This window comes from Rhipicephalus sanguineus, chromosome 3, assembly GCF_013339695.2.
Source record: "Rhipicephalus sanguineus isolate Rsan-2018 chromosome 3, BIME_Rsan_1.4, whole genome shotgun sequence".
Classification (NCBI taxonomy): domain Eukaryota; kingdom Metazoa; phylum Arthropoda; class Arachnida; order Ixodida; family Ixodidae; genus Rhipicephalus; species Rhipicephalus sanguineus.
The window spans coordinates 186,607,565-186,630,506 of NC_051178.1; the positions used below are offsets into that span (position 1 = coordinate 186,607,565).

The following is a 22,942-nucleotide window of genomic DNA, read 5'->3' on the forward strand; positions in this document are numbered from 1 at the left end:
ACCCTACAGGACTTGCTCCATCCCACCGGCCACGTACACCGTCGCCGATCAGCCCTTGCGGCCCTACTAGCTTTTCTCGAGGATGCCGGCCTAGTCGAACGAATTTTCTAGCCGCTCACCACGGTGACTCGGACGCCCGTTCTCCTGCCCCCCACCCCCTCGCATCGCGGGAGCTCGGCGGAGCTCCCGCGTGTGTGGAGAGAGTGTAGGAGAGGGTAGGTGCAGTGCTTCGCCGCTCATTCTCTCGCTGTTCGCTCTCTCTCCTCCCTGCGCCACCGCCTCAATGCAGTGCGTTTGAAACGCGTTTGTAGCGTTTGTGCTGCCTTGGCACAGCCTGAAAACAGCGCGTTCTAAACGCGTTTGTGCTGCATTGAAGGCGGTGGCAACATCCCTGAGGTGATTACGAACGCACGTAGGAAGCGTTCGTTGAAAGAGGCGCCCAAAAGGGAGACACTTGAGCGCGTCGATGTGTCCAGCTTTGCGCCATTAAAATTACTACGCCGTGTACTCTCGGCGCAAGAAATGCATTCGCATTTCCTCACGATTCCCTTCGGGGAGGTGGGGGCATTTTTTTGCTCAGTATGGGTCTACTTCAGGTGCTCCGTTAAATTTTTCGAAATGTCGATATTTCTTCATCGGTTCCCCAGACATCTGCCTAAGTCCCTTCTTCCGCCTTCAAAAAAGCGGCTCTATTCGTATTTTGGGGCGTGATTATACCTTCTACGGCATATCATCCTCCGTGTGGGTTTCAGTACTCGAAGATGTAAAACGACACGTCCGGGAAGCGCTAGAGTACGATTTACCACTGTTAGAAAGTAGGTACTTAGCACAAACTGTATCTTGCGGCCGCGCATGGTACATTTCTCATGTCGTACAGCCCCGATTGCGAATAACCAGGTCGTTGCAATCCCTTGGCTCGTTTTCTCTGGTCAGGGGGAACAGCTGGTTTGCCGAGCTGCGCTTGGGCAACCACGCAACATCGGTGGATTCGCGTTCCCACCTGTGTCTGTTCGCTGCCGGCTGCTTGCTCTGCGATTCTTGCTTCGCTTGCTACACGGTGACCGGTGTCCAGCGCGTGATCTTGCCTGCTATTTCTTAGGCACAAAGTTACGCTATTTGTTACCGGGAGCACGGCTTAACTTCGCGCCGCAAGTACTTAATGTGCCTGCACTTTACTCCACGGCAGTAGCATTTTATCGCCATGCACAGCAGGTTTGCCCTGATATATAGGCATTCTAGAAAACCGTGTTTTAGATACAACGGCAGCCCTGCTGCTCCCTTTGGTTCCTCCAGCCCGTCTAGCACGTTCGAGTCGTGTCTCGTGGAGCGCGATAACGGCATCCTTTCTACCTGCGGTCATCTCCGTGACTTCATGTGGCGTCTGGGATGGAGAGTACTCACAACACGAGACAGGTTGGAGAGGTGGGGCATGATCCCATCTTCCACTTGTCCTAACTGTCCGCTACAAGAGTCCAACCAGCATGTGCTGCAGCAGTGTGTAATTGCAAGGGTATCTTGGGGAGCCTGGTTTTCGTGGCCTAGGAGTTAATCGTTTTGTCACGTCTGGCCGCTGCTCGCGTAGTCGCTTTGCACGTCTTCTAATTGCTGCGGGGGCTTTTTGTTTGTGGCGTAACAGGTGTGAGGCTGTTGCAGCGGGTCACCGTCGCCGTGCTGTGTTTCCAATTCTGGAATGGTTGTACTCCGAACTTATGTCTTTTTTGTCGGAGGAATTGTTCTTCCTTGGGGAAGAGGAATTCCTACGGCAGTGGTCATGCCGCTTCCTGTCGGTGGTTGATGGGCGTGTGCGGCTGGTTTTCCATCTAGCCTGGTTCTTGTAGCCAGGTCATCAGACAGAGCTTGATGAATGTATACAGGGTGTTTCAAGAAATGTGTCCAACCTTCTAAAAAAGAATCAGGAAAATTCGATATTTGCTCAGGGCTTTCAGAACTGCTTTTTCTGTAGCGGCAGAAATCTTAGGGTAGTTAAGGACATCATTTAGGACAGTAATTAAGAAAGTTACATTAATTAACTTTTTAATTAGTGGAGTTAGGTGATTGTGTCAAATGGGAGAATTGAAGTTCTTCATGCGAGGAACCCATCCGAGCTTTGAGATTTCGAAAAAGCGTCCTCTAGTAATTGTTGTGGCGTAACGAAATGCAACGGCTTTCAACAGCGAAAGCCATCGAATTTGGTTGAATTTCATTACTTCGTAATTATTACTAGAGGCCGCTTTTTCGAAATCTCAATGTTGGGATGGGTTTCTCGCACGAAGTAATTCAATTCCCCAATTTGACACAGTCACCTAACTACACTAATTAAAAAGTTTCTTAATTACTGTCTCAAGTCATGTCTCTAACCATTTTAATATGCCTAGCGCTACAGAAAAAGTTATTCACTCATTTTGGACGTCTCAGAAGAATATGACAGTTGCCTTCTTCCATGTTTCTGTTTATGTTTCGCCATTGAATTTGGTTGAATTTCATTACTTCGTAATTATTACTAGATGCCACTTTTTCGAAATCTCAAAGTTGGGTTGGGTTTCTGGCATGAAGAACTTCAATTCTCCCATTTCACACAACCACCTAACTACATCAATTAAAAAGTTAATTAATTTAACTTCTTTAATTACAGTCCCAAATTATTTCTTTAACCATCTTAAAATCCCTGCTATTACAGAAAAACCAATTCTGAAGGCAGCAATCAAATATCGCATTTTTCTGATTTTTTGAGAAGGTTGGACACTTCTTGAAACACCCTGTATAATATGTATGCATTTATTATTTCTGTGTGTGCATGTTCCCGTATCCGCGTGGGTTCTTGTATATATACATTTCATGCTAACATTATTCAATTCTGTACATTGTCTGCGCCATAACATCTGTTATACATATGTGCTTGTATGTTCACGAAGTCATGTATATTATGTGAAAATAAGATTGTTGTATGTGTGTGTTAGCCCACAGTAGCATGTGTTGAAGACGTCCTGTGGAAGTTTGGACATCTGTGTAGAAATATTTCATGTATATAGCGCTTAGACATTTGTATATGTCACTGTCCTTGATTACGACACTGTACCCAAGTGTTAGTAGCGTCCTGGGATGAAATAAACTTTTTCTAAACAAGCTAGTGTTTCAGGGCGTCCTTGGGCTGGCGGGCGCCCATCATGGCAAGCCAGCCACCGAAGAAGGCGTTAGCCTTCGATGTCGTCGTCCTTGAGGGGGCAAGTCGTGATGACGTCGTTGACGCGACGTCTTCAATAGTAGGCATTGAAGAAGTATACTGCGGTCAACACTTCGGAGGCCGGAACTACCAAGTTACCGTCAAAAGCGAAGCCACTCTGGCTCAAATCGTGGACGCGTCGCACCTCGACATCCGAGGAGAGCGCGTCGCCATTGTGCCCCTGGGCCCTGAAGTAACACAGATCAAGTAACACAGTAACACAGGTTGCTGGTCAAGTAACACAGGTTGCTTGCCAGACCTATGCACAACTATGCTACCGAAAGGTATACCATATACAGTAACTCTAAACCCATCAACTAAAGAAAGCCTCCGACGTACCACACGAGCTCTTATACCTCCGTGTGGGTCAGACCTCCCTGGTGGTTTAAACCGCCGAGAGGAGGTTGCTTCGTGTTGGGGTTGCGCTTACCCCATCCGTGACCACCCTTTGGGCGCAAAAGTACCGCGGCCCTGTACATCGTGCCCATTTTGAGACGCCCCAATCAGCGATGTAACTGTCACACACTTATTGTGGACATGCACGGGTCTACAATTAAGCCGTCGTCGTCACCTACGTGCAACGGGCCTCAGGCCTGGCTGACCACCCGACCTTGACCGCTGGATTAGTGGACCTCACCACCGCTCGTTACTGGACTTCATACACGAAGCAAATTTGTATGTGTATTTCTGAATCAATAATTATTATGCCTAAGGGCAGACTTTCGAAGAAAAACAAAAAAACATGGCTGATCCTTCTGTCATAGAAATGGGTATAACACGAAAGTGAAACGTGTCTTCACAGACGTAGTTGAGCGTTTGTTGTGCATTGTTTCGCCACAAGGGTGAGGGAATGAATGCTATAGCAACAAATTGTAATGTCGCGCAAAGAACGGAAAACAGCTCGAAACTTGGAACGCGCTGCTCAAGCAAAAAGGACGCACGGAACGAAGATACACAGGATGAGCGCGAACTAACAACTGTCAGAGCTCGACAGTTAAAGCGCGCTAGTCAAATATAAAGGAGGACGCACGAAACGAACGCACAAGTATACGCAGGATGAGCGCGAACTGTGTAAGTTGTACCTTAATTCTTTGTGAGCAGCGCGCTCCTTTCGCAAAAGCGGCCGTTGCAGTGAGCGAAGTGACCTTCGTGCTCTCGGCAACTTCAACGCAAACTTGCGGTGAGAGCGCAAGAGGTACAAACCACCGCCATCACAGATAAGCGCGCGTGCACGAGCGACCACGCCCTGTAGAGGCGCACGCTCATCTCAATGCGTGGGGCGATGACCTTTAAAGCGCGCCCTTCGAGCCTTTCGCGCCATCTCGCTAGTGATAACGAAAACACGCTGATGTACCACCGATCTCTGAGTACCGCCACCGGCAAGTGGTGTATATAAATAGCACGCCGTTAGTATAACCAGAGTCATTCAAGAATTGAATGGCTCTGGTATAACGAAGAACGTGCCGTCTGAGGCGGAATCGTTTCGTGCTGCGCGCTGGGGATCGAGGGGTCGTAAGTTCGACTCCCGGTGACGGAACTTTTTCTTCTAGTTTTATTGCGATAGCAATTATATGGACCCTCTCGGCTGATTTTCGCCGTCGCCGTCCGTCGACGCCATCATGTCCCGGATATGTATATATATATATATATATATATATATATATATATATATATATATATGAAGGCACAAAGAAAAATAAAGCAGAAGAAAAAATTCTGAAGTACCGGACCGCAGATTCGAACCAGCAACCCCTCGCTTCCCAGCGCGCTGCGTTAGACAACTCAGTCACACACCATGCATGCGCCGGCGAAATAACGGCGACCTATTTATATACACCATGTACCGCTGGTGGTAAGCAAATCTCGGAGGAGCGTGAGCGTGTTTTCTGTCACGCAACGCTCCTAATTGAAAACTGCCCTTGGGTCGCGCACGACAAAGTGGCCCTTTTCTGTACCCACTCGTGATGTGGAAGGAAAAAAAAAAGAAAGAACACCGGGAACACTTAAAGTTTAGGAACACCTTGCATCAGACTCCCCCGTGTGGCTGGAGACGCAGGGGGTAACTCCACGCGCCACAGTTTAAAAGAAAACGAAATATCTAAGAGCGTCTGATTCTCCATTGTCGACACTTGCAGACGCAGCGCTCCTAATTTTCGCCACCACAGGTGAGTGGTTGGGAGGGGTTGCTGCTCCCGGGCCTCTCTTTCCCCCTCCTGCTGCCCCTCCCTCTCCTGAACTTGCGGTTCTCCGCAAGCAGAACGCGGACATTCAGCGGAAAATTGCGTTACTTACCAAGCAAGTTGCATCCCTGCAGCAGCGCACTCCGCAGGTACCCGGTCCCGCCGCCCCTGCCCAGACGACCCCGCCGGCCACCTCCCCCAAGCTTAGCCCTCAGGCTGCGCCTACATCGAACACCCCCACGCCTTCCGTAGCTACTGCTCCCTTTCCGGTAGCATCGTTGGCTCCCGGGGCACCTCAGGCTCCAGTGCCCATTGATCCAGCTCTGTCAATTGAGGAGCGCGTCCCCCGTCTTGAAAATCTACTCCTCCACCACATCTCCACTTTTTCCGTGCAACGCATTGTAGCTGAGGTAGTGCAGGCCATCCAGGCCTGGGCGATCACTCAGTTTAAACCCAAAACTTCACGGTCCCGTTCCCCATCTGAAAGTAGTATCGGTTCCGCTCCCCGGCACCGCAAGGTGGCCACAGGCACCTCGACCCCAGGTAACTCGGTTTCCATCCCCCTTCCTGTCTCCCAAAGCTCCGAACAGGACATGGCGGAGGGCATCTAAAATTTAAGACATTCATGATGGCTACCAAACGATGATGGCCCATTCAATTCCCCCGTCACAATTCGAAATCATACAGTGAAATTCTAGAGGTTTCGGGAACAGGCGAAAGCGCTCACACCTTTCCCTCTTTCTCCAATCCCTTTGCTCTCAACCGGTTGTCTTGGCACTCCAGGAATCTGGCCCAACCCCGACCCTTCTCGGATACTGCCCCTATGTAGGCGGCACCACCACTTCCCTCATCGTGCATAAGGCGTACACGGCGATTCAGATCGATCTCGATCTGCACCTCCCGTACGACTACTGCATGGTCTCAGTGCTCCCTCAGCGGAGGGGGCAACCATCGATCCATATTCTGAACGTGTACTGCCCCCCTCATCTCTCGAGGGTGTCTTTCACGCAACTCTTCCATTAGGCCCTGTGTACGGCGGCCCGTCAACCCCTTGTGATAGTTGGAGACTTCAATGCACCCAGCCCTCACTGGGGCTACCACTATGAGAAGACCCGGGGCCGACAGCTTAAGGAGCTCATCTCCTCGCTCAGTCTCACGTTGCTCACTGATCCGGCACATCCCACACGTTCCGGTAATTCAGTGTCGCGTGACACTTGTCCCGACCTTTCCCTCACCCGTAACATACGCGATGCTACGTGGGAGAATCTCGATGAAACTCTAGATTGCGATCATTTTCTGATCCGTATTGTCTTCACACCGCGTCAGAAAATGCGCCACCACTGGGGCCAGGCCAGTCTTACCGAATGGACCAAATTCAGATCGCAACCCTTTCCCCTGATCCCTAATTTTGGCGAATACGCGGCGCGGGCATCTTATGCCCTTCATACGCAACGAGCGCATACTCAGACACTTGCTACCACTAATGTGACTCCCGCTATCGACCCACACCTCCGGCATCTCTGGGATGCCCGCCGCGGAATAATACGCCGTTGGCGGCGAAACAAGCTGAACCGTAAACTCCGCTCCCGCATCGAGGCCCTCACCGCAGAAGCGGCTGCATATTCTGTGCAGCTTGCTGACTCAAATTGGATCGACACCTGCACGAAGGCAGCAGGCCAGATGAGCTCCAAGAGCACGTGGCGACTTTTCCGGAGCCTTCTGGATCTATCCACCACTCGTGGAGAAACACAGCGTCAAGTCCGTCGTGCTTTGCATGCCTATCAGGGCACGACGGACCAACTCGCGCGGGACCTCTGCGACCGATACCTTTGTCGCACGGTCGGCCCCGTTGGCCCAGAATACACGTATTCTGGTTCCCCCAACTCCAAGCTTGACGCTCCATACACGCTCCCCGACCTCCGGGCAGCGCTGGCGAAAATGCGACGGGGCACGGCTCCTGGCCGGGATGGCATCACAGTATCGCTCCTGGCGAATCTCCCCAACCAGGCCCTCTTATCACTGCACCACCTCATTAACTCCATATGGGATGGCTCGCCGCTTCCATCAGAATGGATCACTTCGCTGGTCACATTCATCCCCAAATCGGGCAAGCCAGTTAGCATTGAGGCCCTGAGACCCATTTCTCTCACCTCTTGCGCCGGCAAACTCATGGAAACTATGGTCCGCGAACGCATTTCCTCTTACCTGGAGGCTAGGGGGACCTTTGCCGACACGATGTTTGGCTTTCGCCCGCATCTGTCGGCACAGGACGTCCTGCTTCAGCTCCACCACGATATCATAGAGCCGACTACCATGCGCCACAATGACAAAGCCGTACTAGCTCTTGATCTTCGAGGCGCGTTCGACAATGTCAAACATAGTAGCATTCTCGCCAATCTTTCCACTACAAACTGCGGACAGAAGACCTTCGAGTACATCCGCGCCTTTCTTTCTGATCGTGTGGTCTTCCTCCGCATCGACACTACTGAACACGGCCCGTTCCCACTAGGCACACGGGGTACGCCTCAAGGAGCGGTCTAGTCACCCCTCCTGTTTAACTTGGCCATGATGAACCTCCCTTCTCTCTTGCACGAGGTCGAGGGGGTACACCATGCGCTCTATGCCGATGATATAACAATTTGGACCAACACCGGCTCTCCGGCTCAAATCGAGGAACGCCTACAACAGGCTGCCCTTCTGGTGGACACTTACGCCGCCTCTTGCGGCCTGGAGTGTTCCCCAACCAAATCGGCTCTTCTCTTGGTTTCCCGCCTACCACCACCCCAGATTTTCCTCCCTTCCGGACCTGTTCCAGTAGTCCAGAACCTTCGGATTCTCGGGCTGCACCTCTCGTCCTCACTGGACCCTCAGGGCACCATATCCTCTCTCCGACGCACCAGCGAACAAGTGAGTCGTATGTTCCGTTGAGTCTCTACCAAGCGTGGCGGCCTCCGAGGGACCCAGTCCCTCCGGTTGGGCCCAAGCGTTTGTGACCAGTCGGGTCCTCTATGCCCCACCCTACCTTCGCCTGCGTCGTCACCACGAACACCAACTAGGTACTCTTCTCCGCTCCTTGTATAAGCGCGCTCTGGACCTTCCCATCGCCACTTCCAATAGCCGCTTTGCGGCCCTGGGGGTGCACAACTCCTTCGCGGAGCTGCGGGAAGCCCACCGCGTCAACCAACTTAATCGTCTTTCGCAGACACCTTCCGGGCGCCGCCTGCTACACAGACTTGGCCTCAACACAAGCTCTGACCCGGTACCTCCATCCCCAGTACCGGAAATCTGGCGCCAGAAGTTATGGGTGGAGCCACTCCCCCGCAATATGGACCCCGAACAACACTCCGGTCGAAGGCACGCGCGCACTGCTGCCCTTGAGGCGCGTCACTACGATCGCTCTGGCGTATTTTATGTAGACGTCTCGGGCCCTTCCCCCTCGGGTCACTACACGGCCGCTGTGATCACAGAAGGTCACCACGTCGACAGCCTCTCATTTAGAGCCGACAATGCAACTCATGCAGAGGAGGTCGCCATCGCTTTGGCCGTCTCCCACCCCACCACTCACACTATCTTGACAGACTCGCGCTCAGCCTGTTCTCGATATATCCAGGGTTCCATCACCCCATTGGCTGCTCGTCTCCTTCAAGCCGCCTCCTGGCTCTTTAGCCCTCACTCCGTAAGAATAGTTTGGACTCCAGGCCACACAGGACTTCCCGGCAACGAGGCGGCAAATGCCGCTGCCCACGCTTCTCTCTTCCGGGCCGCTGCCCTTCCATGTCCTGATTCGGATCCTGGAAACTCGAGCCTCACACGCTACCGTGATATTCTGGATTATTATCGCACTTCGCGTCGACTTTACCCTGGCCCTGCTCGCGGTCTGGCGAAAGCAGACGAACGAATACTACGCCGCCTTCAGACTAATACTTTCCTTAGTCCGGCGGTCGCCCGGCACTTCATCCCGGAAATCTCTGGCATGTGCCCGACTTGTCAGGTCCTCGCAGACACCTTTCACGTCGTGGCTTCGTGTCCTGCAACTCCACTTTCTTTCTCATCTCCCTTCCCCATCCCAACTATAGAGAGGCTTGGGAGGAGTACCTGCTCGGCTGCTCTACCTTGGATGCGCAACGCTCCTTGGTGGCGCGCGCCCGGGCAGCGGTCATCTCGAATGGCGTCCCGGACTAGGGACTGCCACTCAGGCACACAGCAGCTCTCTTGTGAATTTCTTGAATAAAATGTTTACCACCACTACCACCATCCTAATTTTCTTTCATTTCGAATACTGCCCTTGAGACGTGCACGACAAAGTGGCCATTTTCTGTACCCACTCGGGATGTGGAAGGAAAAAAATCACAGCATATCTACGGAGTGAATGATGATGAGTGGGCGAAGCTGCGGAGGTTCATCGGTAAACCGTGAATCTTCCGTGAATTCTGCCCAGTACATCATCACCGACATGAGATCGGGCGCGTTTATACAAAAGGTTCGATGAGTTATGACGACTTGCAGCTCACTTTAATTTTACATGTACGCTGTGAATTTTCATTGTTTAGAAAACCATTGCTTTAGAAAACATCTGGCGTCTTTCATTAAGCAGCTGGCGTCTTTTCGTTTTGCTTTAGAAACATCTGGCGTTCTTTCGTTTTGCTTTTAGAAAACATCTGGAGTCTTTCGTTGGTTTATGTCATCAATCAACGGCGTTTTGAACAAAATTATTGTTTAATCATGCACAGGAGAAATCTCACCAGGCACTACCTTGGAGGTAAACAATGGCTGCTAATGGGAATGAGAGACAGAAGAAGCCGGCTTTTAGCTAACACTTACACTTCTACTTCTACTAACGTTTCCTACTGGAACATGCCAATGGCTGCTAATGGGGAATGAGAGACAGAAGGATTCGGCTTTTAGTTAACGCGCACGCTGCGAATTTTTTATTGTTCAACAACGCACAGGAAAAATCTCCCACCGGCACCACCTTGGAGGTCAAGATCTGGTACTAGCGTTACGACTGGTTACGCACTACTACGACTACGAGGGACGAACGGGTGCCGCCTTAAGGAGCTTCGCCCCTAAAAAAAAAGACAAAGAACACCGGGCACACCCAAGGAGGTTTAAAATATTTTAACCTCCTTGGGCACACCTTGCACGGCCGCTACATAGCACCTTGCATCAGACGCCCCCTGTGGTAGGAGACGCAGGGGGTCACTCGATGCGCCGCAGTTTAAAAGAAGAAGAAATATCTAAGAGCGTCTAAATTCTAAATTTCCCCACTTATATTAATCGCCGGTTTCGTGGCCAATCCCCCGTAGTGGGTAAGAGCCAAGAATTAAGGGTCAAGCAAGCAAGCAAGCAAGCAAGCAAGCAAGCAAGCAAGCAAGCAAGCAAGCAAGCGTCTGATTCTCCGGACCTCCCTGTCGAGAGCTTTCTGCTCTCGACAGGGAGCTCCGCGGTACTGTGCAATGAATCGTTGTTTGCACTATTGTGTAGCTGTCTTCTTTGTTTCTTGAGTACAAGAGAGAAACCACAAGCCCACTAGACCCGGCCCCTCAGAGCGCGTCCTTTCTTTCTTTCCAATTAAGACACCTTTGTTGCACCTTTTATTTTCCTTTCACTCGCAATCAGCAGCAATTATTTTTCAAAATAAAACATTTATTTTATCTATTAATGATATGGGAGGTCAGCAAGCTTTACAATAGAAAGCGCAGAGCCGATATGGCGTGCAGCGATTAATGTGTAGTTTGCATGTGGAAAGTACATTCTTAATAAAAGTTGTAGCACAGTCGGAAATGCGACGCAAAAGCAACACCTGGCTTGGCAGCACTTCTCTTGCGTACAACCGGTTCCCAGCGTTCCAGGAGCAAACCACTCTGCGTATTCTCCGTGGTGCTGGAAAAGCAAAGTCCTCGCGCCAACTCGGTGCCATGGAGCTTGCAGCGTATTTTCGGAAGCAGCTTTCGAGATTGCGTCAGTGGCGTGATTTGCGTAGGGTAGCAAACCGGCGAGTGTCTGGTTGACCTCTCCACCCTTCTTCACGCCTGGCGATGCTGCACTCGGTCTGGCGTGAATTCAACCCTTTAACACGTTCCATTAAGTTTCTGCAGTAGGAGCAACCTATACTTCAGGCCCGTCGCACGTTAGATGCCATTTCGTACCCATGCATGTCTTTGACATTAGAGTATAATCGCAATGCTTGAGAAAGCCTTATTCATAGACTGCTGCGGGAGGATATACGTACTATTACTGTGCTCTAACGCTCAGTAATAGGTAGTATATATTCAGCGGTGAATTCCCCATCTGTGGATAAGGCCCTTCTGATGAAGTACAATGCGCGTTCGAGAATGCTTCTCCGCGAAGTGCCCTCTGATAACGCTACCCTATGGCCCCCGCATGGCGGTGACTGCCTTCCAAACGCAGTAGCCCGCCACACAGGCAACACCGGACGCGGCGACGGCTCCAGTAGTGGCTACAAGCAGCACGTGAGGGGGATGCCGCTCCAGGAAGGACATCTCGAACGGCCGCGCTTTCACACCCTGCAACATGCGAAGAACAATGCCCTGTAGATTCGAGCATAGACGCCGCCGCCAAGTACACACATGTTATCGTCGTGTATCGTCGTTCCGTAACTGAGGCAAACGTACGTATACTCACCTTAAATTCTGGTTCTTCCTCCCAGATCTCGTCTTTCCGTAGCAGTTTCATCGCACATAGGACCTGGTTGTGAGGGGAAGAAAGGTTACCTGCAAGATTACCTATGATAATGATTATGGTGACCGGGCTGATGGTGCTGACTGGTTTACGCCGGTGAATTATCGAAGCCCACATGTTAAGCTCATTGATCAGCGACAAAATATACATTATATTTATGGTACTAGGTGACTAACTTCTCAACATTTCATCTAATATTATTCAATGATTATTAGTCGGCGTGCACAATGGTATGTTCTAGCTGGTCGTAAATCCATCGCGAGTGTACAGTTAATCGAAACGCCGCATCGGCACGCCGCGCAGGCTTCCATATAGATGGAGAAGTGGGGGGTCCACGGCCGTGCATTTTCGCATCCAAGCTGGCGCGTGCAGCATGCAAGCACGCTCAGCAACAGTTTTTCAGCCGGTCGCGAGCGAGGCCCACGAAGGACATGGGCCCGGTGCCGCATCCCACTTAGCTTCTGCTTTAACCACTCACTATTGTGGACACTTACTGGGCACTTATTTATTATCTGCACACTATCATCATCACCACACGCATGGGGTCTTCCACGGCCGCTGGATGAAAAAGCGCTTTTTATCCAGCGGCCGTGGGTCTTCATTGCTTGTGGGGACTCTTCTTGACTACATCTTCGGGGGGTAATAGACGTCGGATTAACCGTTGCACCACATTAGGTATGTATCCTGCCCTTCCCTACGGCTGATAGTGAACTACGACAGTGACGTCGTGCGCTTGTCTTCATTTTTTTTTTTTTTTTGTGAAAGAAGAATCCTAAACAGCGCAAGACGCGTCTAGAGTGATCTATAGTATTCTAGGTCACTCTAGTCGTGTCTTGCGATGTTTAGGGTTCTTACCTAATATTGTAGGTCACTCCGACATGACGCACAAAGAGGCAGAGAGAGGTGGCGCTTTGTCATGATAGCTTACGCCGTCACCCATGTAATATCATTTAGTCTAATAAGCCCCCACCCCCCACCCCCAATGCGCCTTCCCAGAGCAGAAGTTCAACTTATTAGCCCTTAGCTGGCGGATATGTCAAGAATCGATGCTTAGAACTTTGGGAGGTAAGCAACGCCTGTCTTCGACACGACGTCCAACGCACCTGTTTACAGACCCCACTAAGCCGACTGGACTGCAGAAGAACATTTTCTGAAACGGAGATCCTTGGACCGTGGCCACCTCCGTTTCGCATGCAAGAACGCATGTTTTTTTAGACGTGGCTCTGATAAGTATACCAATCACATCTCTACTTTACTTTGAAAAACACAATTTGACATGATCGATTGGTTGTAATACTCCTCGTTTGTGAAGAGCGCTTGAAATGACACCTATCTCATCGCAAAGCAAACCAGCGGATCAGACTCGAAAATTTGGCAGCCGACAGACTCAACGCGCGAACGTTGCACGCATCGCACAAAGTCGACACTTTTTACGCACCTCCCTGGCAGCCCTCTCTCCAGCCTGCACAGCGCCGTTCATGTAGCCAGGCCACACCGTTGCCGTCTCCGTGCCCGCGAAGTACACCCGGCCGAACGGTTGCCTCAGGGTCCTGCATAGCACGTGGCATCGCGTTACACTGCTCAGCAGAAGGGCACGGGTTCGCGTCCATATAGCAGCTGCATTTTCTTTTTTCGAGGGGTGGGGGAACCCTGGGTGGTCAAAAACCCCCGCCCCCCCGTTTACTCCATGGCTGCTAATGGTATCGTCGTTCTGACACGTAAAACGCCAAAATTAACTAATCGCCCAGTTGCGTTGCACAGTTTCGTTACTTAGTTAATTTGCATTAAATTATTTACTAATTTCATACACACATTTAAAGGTTCCTCCTTGCAGCGGCTCTATAGGAACACCACGTGGAATTGTCATTGCCGGCCTCGCAGTCAACCTCGAAACCACTTCCGGCAGCTGAGCGGCCGCGTCATTGTCATCGAAAGAGCATAGCTTGTTCGCAATGCAATATTTAATTAGTTATCAGTGTTTCTATTTATCAGCTGCGATATTAAGATAATTAAAATGGCTGCTGAGGAAACGGATTCCGCAAATACTTCACATAAGTTCAGGAGAACGGGAAAAGCGAAAACACGGCAAATAAAAGAATTTATGTGCACGCTGCACAATCGCGTAGCCAGGGGGCGGCACACCGGACCCGTTGAGTGTTTGTGTCCGATGCGTGCACTTGGTACTCCACGTGGGAAATAGCTAGTAACTGTTATTTTGCACGCATTACAATTTTTGTCCATGACTATAGTATAACCGCCAGATGCTTTCCTCGCATCACGGTAAATGTAATTGTCAAACGAAACTGCCAGCTAACAGATTTTACGTGTGACGTATTTGCGGCCGAAATGTGCGGAAGGAACAAAAATGATGAACAGATAATTAAGCAACATCCTTTTCTGATAAAATTCTAATCATGAGATTTTTGTTTTCATTTTTTATGTTGATTGACCTGAGTAGTATACCGTTATCCGTTATTTTTATATTTTTCTGCAGCGCTGTGTTGCTAAGACCTTTTTGTATGCGAGAGCACACGTGAAAAAAAGTATGTAGAGTTCGTTAAATAAATACACACGTACACACACACACACACACACACACACACACACACACACACACACACACACACACACACACACACACACACACACACACACACACACACACACACACACACAGGTAATTATATTAATAAGTAATAGGAAGTGCAGGCGCACGCGCAAAAAAAAAAATTACATTGATTCGACGTTTCGTCCGGGGACCGGTAGAAACGTCGTTTTTGTACGTGCGCCTGCAATTTACATTGCTGATTACCATCTACTTGTTATTACATCGCTACTAATAAAAATAATAGAAGAAAAGATCAGAAAGAAGAAGCCACCTAAAATAAAACAGACAGTGATGAAGAACAACCAGATCGACAGAACAAGCGTTGGACAGGACAGCATGAACCAACTCTCCCACCAAGCTACGTCGTTGAAGAAAAAAAAATATCATAGAAAATCACAAAGAACAGCCGCAAGACAAGAAATCGGTAAACTATAGGCATTCTTACTTTCCGTATTTGCTTATGACCCCCGTCGGAAATGTGGACACATAGCAACCACCGGAGTACTGCTCCTCGAGCCAGTTCTTCTCTTCGAAGTGCACAGGCTGCAATTGAAATACGAGATGAGAAAAAAAAAAATTCTTGCACATCCCAACGTGATTCGCATTCAAGGGACGCGACCAAGAAGAAGATGGATTTCGTAATGTAATAACAAACGTTTCTTACGTTGTGGGCCGCTTCATGTTCGAAGGCCCTTGCCAAATCTGCAGCGATAACCTTGGGTCTGACCTGTTTCGGCAGTTCCTGCAGCCTCAAGGCCTTGTCACCGATGGCGAATCTGCCGGCAAAGACAATGGAATTAATGAAATAGCTAGAAAGTGAAGAAAAAAAAAACGAAGAACACAATGACGCAGTGCACCGAACAGTGTGCTCTACATTGTACGTGTGCTCCTCGTTTTCAGTGACACACTTGACACTATAGAGTATACTGCTACAGTGAATTGCGCTATGCATCATACAGTCAGAGGTCCTGTGCTGCTGCTGCTTGAATAATTTTGGTCAGAACCTCTGCGGTCTTCTCCGACTCCCTTCAAGTTTTCTGGCTTGTTAAGCATGGTTAGATACGCCACGCACAAAAGGCTTCAGACAAGATAATCCCTCCACCCCAATTTATTGACGCCGCTCATATTTCATCGGAAGTAAAACTTATCGGGTATAAAAAACAAGTATGGCACAGAAGAGGCCTTGTGAAAATGTTCGTACATGAATTATGTCTTGCTATCGTAATTAAGTATACCTCGGAAAGCATCGGCCCGCTGTCCGCAATCCGCCTTTCTCACGGTGCCCCTGCGCATGCGCCCTTCCCCTAGCGGAAGAATCGCCAAACGTTTATTCATCTCGGAGGCTTTGCTTCTGGCAGTAGCAGTTGTCCAGGCCCCTACCAAAACCCTACCAAAACGGCAGACACCACAGGAAAATGGAACAGGCGGATTTCTTTCGTATTGCCGGCGCGGAAGCAAGTGACAGGAGTTGAGGTCTTGAGGTGCGCGCGCCCGCCGACCGAGGAGAGGGGTGCGCGGGAGAAGAGAACAAACCGACACTGCGCATGTTCGTTGCTATGACGACGCACGTGCGAGAAGGCTCCGCTTCAAGGCCGAACGCATGCACAAGAACGTTTTCTGGGTTAGTACCGCAAGGGACCATACCGCAGCGGCGTAAGAAATTTGTTTCGGGGTGGGAGGGCACGCCCTTGATCCGGCGTGGGGTCCGGGCAGGTAAGTGTGGTCGAGTGTCATTTTGTGCTCTCTAGCCCATGGCAGAAAAAGATTTCGGGGGAAAGGGGGGGGGGAGGCACGGGCCCAGTGTGCTACCCCCTGGTTACGCCACTGGTACCGGGAGGAGTCGAGCTATCGCTCTAGAAGAGTTGTCCTTACACCGTGAGAGCCGCCAGCGAAAATCCAGGTCTGCAGTCGTCCGTGGTAATGGTGAAAGCCAGGTCGTCGTCGGAACAGGATGCTATTCCACCGTAGCCTGTCAAATACAGCGCAGATAATAGGGAATGCAAATTATTGTTTCCTTTTGACCTTACACTGATTTCGACATTTCCGTATACGCCCATTTCCGCGTCACATGTGCAATCATCGAACGAATCTAGGGATGTTGTGCCCACTGCTAACTCGTCCTTGCCTTCCGCGATGTTCATCAGTACGATGCGAATGAATACGCGTCAAGCGTTCGTGTCACTATTTAAGAAGAAATGCGAAACCCCTTAAACAGGTAAAGGGCAGACGGTGTCACATCGCGCTTCGCGGCATAAAGTGTTCTCACAAGTTCACCCCTTCAAACAGATAGTCCCATTTGTCTGTTAATTCTGCGTTAGTATTATATCGACAGTCAAACTGCGTTGCTCGATTGTGGAGCCATATAATAACGACTAAAGACGTTTTTAAGGTCTAGGCTTGTCCATTGTGTGGTGTCCGTGCTCCCGGCACAGCACCATGTAAAATCTCCTAAAAAAGGTTTAACAATAGACTAATATCAATAATTGTGACAGAACAATACAAAACACCTAGAAGCACAACCCCTTAGTCGGTGATTTCAACGTAGACATTATGGACCTTAGGACCTAGCTTTGTCGTCGACGCTCACTGTCCGCTGTCATGGTGGTTAGACAACCGTTGCTATAGCCGAAACATATGTGTGTATGTGAATAAAAAAAAAAGGTTTACAATAGACGAACAACAATTATAATTGTGACGATACCTACAAGCCCTAACCCTTTATATTAGTCAGCGACTTCAACGTACACACTACGGTCCTTAGGACCGAGCTTTGTCGTAGACTCTTTATGTCACTCAATTAACATTATATGGGGCAACGCTCGGGTAACATATCTGAGACACAAAAAAAAGGTTGAACAATACACTAATACCAATCATAATTGTGACAGAACAATATAAAACTCCTACAAGCACAAACCCTTTATACTAGTCGGCGACCACAACGTAGACATTATGGACCTTAGGGCCTAGCTTCGCCCACTCGTCATCGTTCACCTCGTGGAGATGCGTTCTATTTTTTTTTTTTTACATAACACCAGCTGCGTAGCAAGGTGGTTGGTTTGAGGGGGGGGGGGGTTCAACCCCACCCCTTTACGGAATTTTAGGGGCGAAGCTCCTTAAGGCGGCACCCGTTCGTCCCTCGTAGTCGTAGTCGTAGTGCGTAACCAGTCTTACGCTTTGACCTCCAAAGTGGTGCCGGTGGGAGATTTTTCCTGTGCGTTGTTGAACAATAAAAAATTCGCAGCGGTAGCTAAAAGCCGACTTCTTCTGTCTCTCATTCCCATTAGCAGCCATTCTTTACCTCCAAGGTAGTGCCTGGTGAGATTTCTCCTGTGCGTGATTAAACAATAAAAATTTTGTTCAAAACGCCGTTGATTGATGAAATAAACCAACGAAAGACGCCAGATGTTTTGTAAAAGCAAAACGGAAGAACGCCAGATGTTTCTAAAGCAAAACGAAAAGACGCCAGCTGCTTAACGAAAGACGCCGTATGTTTTCTAAAGCAATGATTTTTTAAACAATGAAAATTCACAGCGTACATGTAAAATTAAAGTGAGCTGCAAGTCGTCATAACTCATCGAACCTTTAGTATAAACGCGCCCGATCTCACGTACGTCGGTGATGATGTACCGGGCAGAATTCACGGAAGATTCACGGTTTACCGATGAACCTCCGCAGCTTCGCCCACTCATCATCATTCACTCCGTGGATATGCTGCGATTTTTTTACGTTTTGTATGTGTATATACATGTGCGCACATGCAAACACACGCACGAACATGCACAGAGGTGTGGTCAGACCCCCCCTTTCCGTCCCGGAAAAAAACATTATAGCTGCGCTCCTGTATCGCACACAAGTTTTATACACTTCATTTAAATTGAACCTTTACTATTCACAAATTGTGCCGTCACAAAATGAACCTTCTCTTCACCATTGAACCTCCACTGAACTTTCAGTAAGGTTCCTAGTCGGACCATGTTGGTATTGGTGCGCCAATGCGCTGCACGTTCATGCTATTGCGCGTGCATTTTACCCGCAGCGTTACGCGTACCGAAATCTTGTTCGAGTTGACAACGCCTGTCATAATTTTAATAGCGATGACACTTATTTTGAGCGGCGGACTTCGCTGTAATGGTTCATCAAGGCGTATCGGCGCGTATGTACTGCATACCTGCTTCCCTCCAGAAGGGCTTGGCGTAGTAAATGTTCATCTTGAACGCCGAGCCAACCGGCGTACGTTGTATGAGCTGGTTTCGCAGCGGCGACAGTGGAGGCTCGTAATGAACTTTCAGCTGCATGGGCAGCGGGATCGCCATTATGACGTAATCAGCCTGCGATATTGTTAGGCTATAGGTTAGGTTAGGTCAGCGAGGAGCGACGTCACTGTGCGGACAACGTTATCTGAAAAAAAAAAAAGAAGAAGAGGAAAGTGCCGCTCAAATCGTTCAAACGTAAAATTCAGCCATTTCTCGAATGTATTCATAGCACTGTCTGACAAGGCAATGAATAGCCTGAATAGCTGGATTTGGAATAAATGTAATGTTCGGTATCATGGTTCAAGAGTATGTGTCGCCCATTGCGTCAGGCTAACATGTTGTTAACAAGGGTGTTTAACGTGATGAGAACGTCGTCTTTCGTCGAGACACCGTTATACTTGCCTGGAACTCCCTGCCATCGATGACGCCCACGACGACCCCTTTCTCGTCCTGCTGAAGATCGCATACTTGGGCGTTGAACTCAACCTTACCTGCAACCAACCATAGGCATAGAAGCGGCAAATGTAAATAACGCTTCGTTAATCATGTTTGGTTAAAGTAGTGAGATCAGAGGCATAACCAACAGAAGCAGGGGGGGGTGGTGGAGAGGGGTACTCGTTGTGCACGTTCCTCCTCCCACCCTCCTCCTGAATTTCATTGCACCAGGTTACTTGGCATAAAACAAAGTGCGGCAAAACTTGCCTGCCGCTTAAAGAAAAAAAAAGTCTGTCTATGTCACTGATGACATATAAGTAAAGTTGAAATTTGAGCGAGTTATCAGATGAACATATGCGTAATCCTATCACTATTCGGGTAGGCTGTCGTGTTCGACGCACAAATCATCAGTGCACTGTGAATCTCTCTGACGTGGGCAGTCGCCTGCTGTTGAAAAGTGCATAATAATCAGGAATAAATGATTAGGTTATACACCGATATCGATGCAGAAATCGTGCGACAATGAGAGCGGCTGCACCGCTTTGCAATTGTGAGTTACAAATGTTTCATATACGCCAAGTCGCTCGAGTTTGCGCGTTGCGACGGCAGCGTGTCGCTGGTCGCACCGCGCAGCTGTTCTCTGAACATTATTTTTCGTATATTTTGAGTATATCCAGTTGTTCCAGCTGACTAACGTGATTGTATATGGCACGTCTGTGCATGCAGTGACAAGGAAACAGGTGTATACCTTCCAACAGTTGCAGGAGCCTTTCACAAACTGTCATGGCGCCGTTTTCGAACTTCCTTTCCTGCGTGCAACAACAACAAAAAAAAACTCACCGACGATACGATACTCCCTAATGCGAATTCTGAGCACAGCTTCGTGTCGGGGCAATGTGTTTAAAGTTTTGGCTATCCGCAGTTGCAGCAACGCAACATTCGCTACATATTGCCACAGAAACTACCAGTGCTCGAGTGCTATACGCACACCACTCTGTGCATTACAGGCGTCGCGAACCAAGCGAAACGCCGACAGCCCCTTACGACAAGCGAAGCCAGCCGCAGTGCACGTGACAGCCCTGCATGCTTATGAGCTCCGACCGAGGGGCCAGGGCACGTGACGGAGGAAGAACGCGAGGTTAGAGGGCAGTGCCTCGTGATATCGACAGACTACGCATTCGCTCTCTTTCGTCCTCGTTTGCTCTATCGCTTACGCCGACGCCAGAAACGCCAACGGCGACGCCGATCAACGCAGGAACGGGCACGTAAGCGCTACTCTGTAAAAATAACTGAGGCGTCTCTTGCGATATCGCATAGTATCTGCTTAAACGGCGCTCACAAGAAAAAAAAAAAAAAAAACGTGTTAGCCTGCTTGTATAAGGTGCCTTGGTTGCACGTTAATTTATCTCAGGTGATCAAACTTGATCCGGAGGCATCCATTATTATATGGTGCTCTTAATGACAACCGACTGCGCAGCTTTGAGACGTTATACCCATGGATAATTTAAACGTAAATACGAGTATTCATATTCGAGCAACTATACTTGCGTCGACAGCATACAGTTTTGTGCATGACTATATATATATATATATATATATATATATATATATATATATATATATATATATATATATATATATATATATATATATATATATATATATATATATATAACGCTGCCTCAATAATTTAGAAGCGTATAACGCGCTTTTAGAAATATTTTGAGTATTTTCTTTCTTTGTACGAGATGCGGCGTGAGGTGCTCTTGGAAAAATTACGACACCTACACGCAACACCTCGTTCAGAGCTCTATAACAGCGCATCCACCCTAAGCAGACTATATCTTGGCCGCGAAGGCTTGGTCATGCTCCATGTGAGGCAGTCAAGTGGCTTACCTGCGCTCCATTGAATGTGCTGCACATCCTGCGATTCCCTCCGCAGCACTTGATGTACCACAGCGCCCAGAGCAGGGACACCTGGCTCGGCTCGCTCGAAAGGTTTACCTGCGCCAGGGCGCTCAGGTAGTCGCGGCAGCCCCTGTGCACGCGTGTGCGCTTTGAAGAACAACGGCTATGTGATTTACCTCACCGACACGCGTATTTCTCGTCTGCCCTGTGCGTATCGCGTAGAATGTGATTGTATATCCATACGGATACGTAAAAGCCCATGTCACAGTCCTGAAGGGTTTCTCCGAGCGCACCATGTATGTCTGTTTCAACTCCGGCGATTTTTTGGCCATGTCAAAGTAATGGTGCTTTTATGTTCCTGAGATGCCCCTGTTACGGGCCCGATAGCAGAAATACTCGGCAAATTGGAGAATAATTTTAAATAAGCAAAAAAGCGCAACACCGAAACCGAAACCCAACCGAGTGTACTGTCTACGTATGACGTAGACGTTGTTACGAACGAACCGGAAGTCGTGCAAGGCATGCCGGTCACGCCGGCGCGGAGTATGAAAAAAATTACACCATCTCCCGCTAAAGGGGACCATGAGGCGATGCGAAGCCGGAGCACTTGCACGATCGCGTTCCGTTGGCGTTCTTGGGCATGCTTCGCGTTCCACGACGCGAGGTCGGTATACCGACCTCGCGTCGTGGAACGCGAAGAGGGACACTGCGCGCGTCGTATCTTCCATCTAGCCTGGCCGTTAATTCTCACAGGGCGAGCGGGGAACGCGGTCGACAGGCGGGCGAGAGGGGGGCAGCGTAGGAGAGGAGAGAGAAGGGGAGGGGACGCGCATGCGCTCGAGTTCATCGCGGCGTTGCGCAGAAGAGAATTTCGGCATGTCTAGCCCGCGTTTCAGAGGAAGAGTGGAAAGGGGGAGGGGAGAGGGGTATGGGAGAGGAAGAGTGGAGAGGGAAAGTGGAGAGGGGAAGGGGAGAGGGAAAGTAGAGAGGGGAGGGGGAGAGGGGAGGGAAGAGGGAAAGTAGAGAGGAGGTATATGGAGAGGGTATGCGCATGCGCAGTAAGGGTGGTCACGCCGCACACCACCGGATTGAGCTCGGCCTTAAGATACTTCGCATCTAAAATGTGACAGCCGGGACGAGCAGGCGCACAGTGGAGATGTGAGCACGCCGCGCATCAGCTGTAATGTCTGCGACTGACAGTGCCGCGTCTGATACTGACAGTGTCTCGGCCAGCACAGCAGACGCTCGCTGTAGCGGCCGAAGTTAGCGGTGCCCTCGGCTGTGTCACTTCCGCCGCCTTCCCAATACTAACGTCACAGACACAATGTTGCCAGTAATTGTGGGAAGCCAGGAGGGCGTTTGCAGACAATATTTAAAATTCATTTGCAAACAATCTGCGCCTGTCTCAAGCCTGTAATTTGGCGTAAATGACGGAAACGTGCAAAGGAACGTACCCAGCGAATTTCATTGAGATCCATCGACCTCGAAAAATCTCCGGAGTTGGCCTTTAACGGTTAAAAACCTCGCCCGCGAAATGTACCCGCTTACCATTGCAGGAGGAAATAAAGAAGAGTCAAATAACGTGGAGCATTCTCTATACTACAAGCTGGTCATCACGATGCGTTATAGAAAA

General features: G+C 49.5%; 1 protein-coding gene across 1 annotated transcript in view; it reads right to left on the reverse strand.

Annotated features, from left to right (window-relative positions):
* Positions 1-11,053: 11,053 nt before the first annotated feature.
* Positions 11,054-22,942, reverse strand: part of LOC119387838 (amine oxidase [flavin-containing]) — a 34,938-nt gene continuing 23,049 nt past the window's right edge. Inside the window, exons 6-15 of the mRNA XM_037655372.2 lie at positions 21,298-21,439; positions 20,150-20,210; positions 19,369-19,457; positions 18,882-19,041; positions 16,583-16,679; positions 15,375-15,486; positions 15,156-15,253; positions 13,541-13,652; positions 12,046-12,108; positions 11,054-11,927 (exon numbers count right to left, since the gene is read on the reverse strand). Coding sequence (XP_037511300.1) covers positions 11,772-11,927; positions 12,046-12,108; positions 13,541-13,652; positions 15,156-15,253; positions 15,375-15,486; positions 16,583-16,679; positions 18,882-19,041; positions 19,369-19,457; positions 20,150-20,210; positions 21,298-21,439 — 1,090 coding nt within the window. The 3' untranslated portion in view covers positions 11,054-11,771. The remainder of the gene's footprint in view (positions 11,928-12,045; positions 12,109-13,540; positions 13,653-15,155; positions 15,254-15,374; positions 15,487-16,582; positions 16,680-18,881; positions 19,042-19,368; positions 19,458-20,149; positions 20,211-21,297; positions 21,440-22,942) is intronic.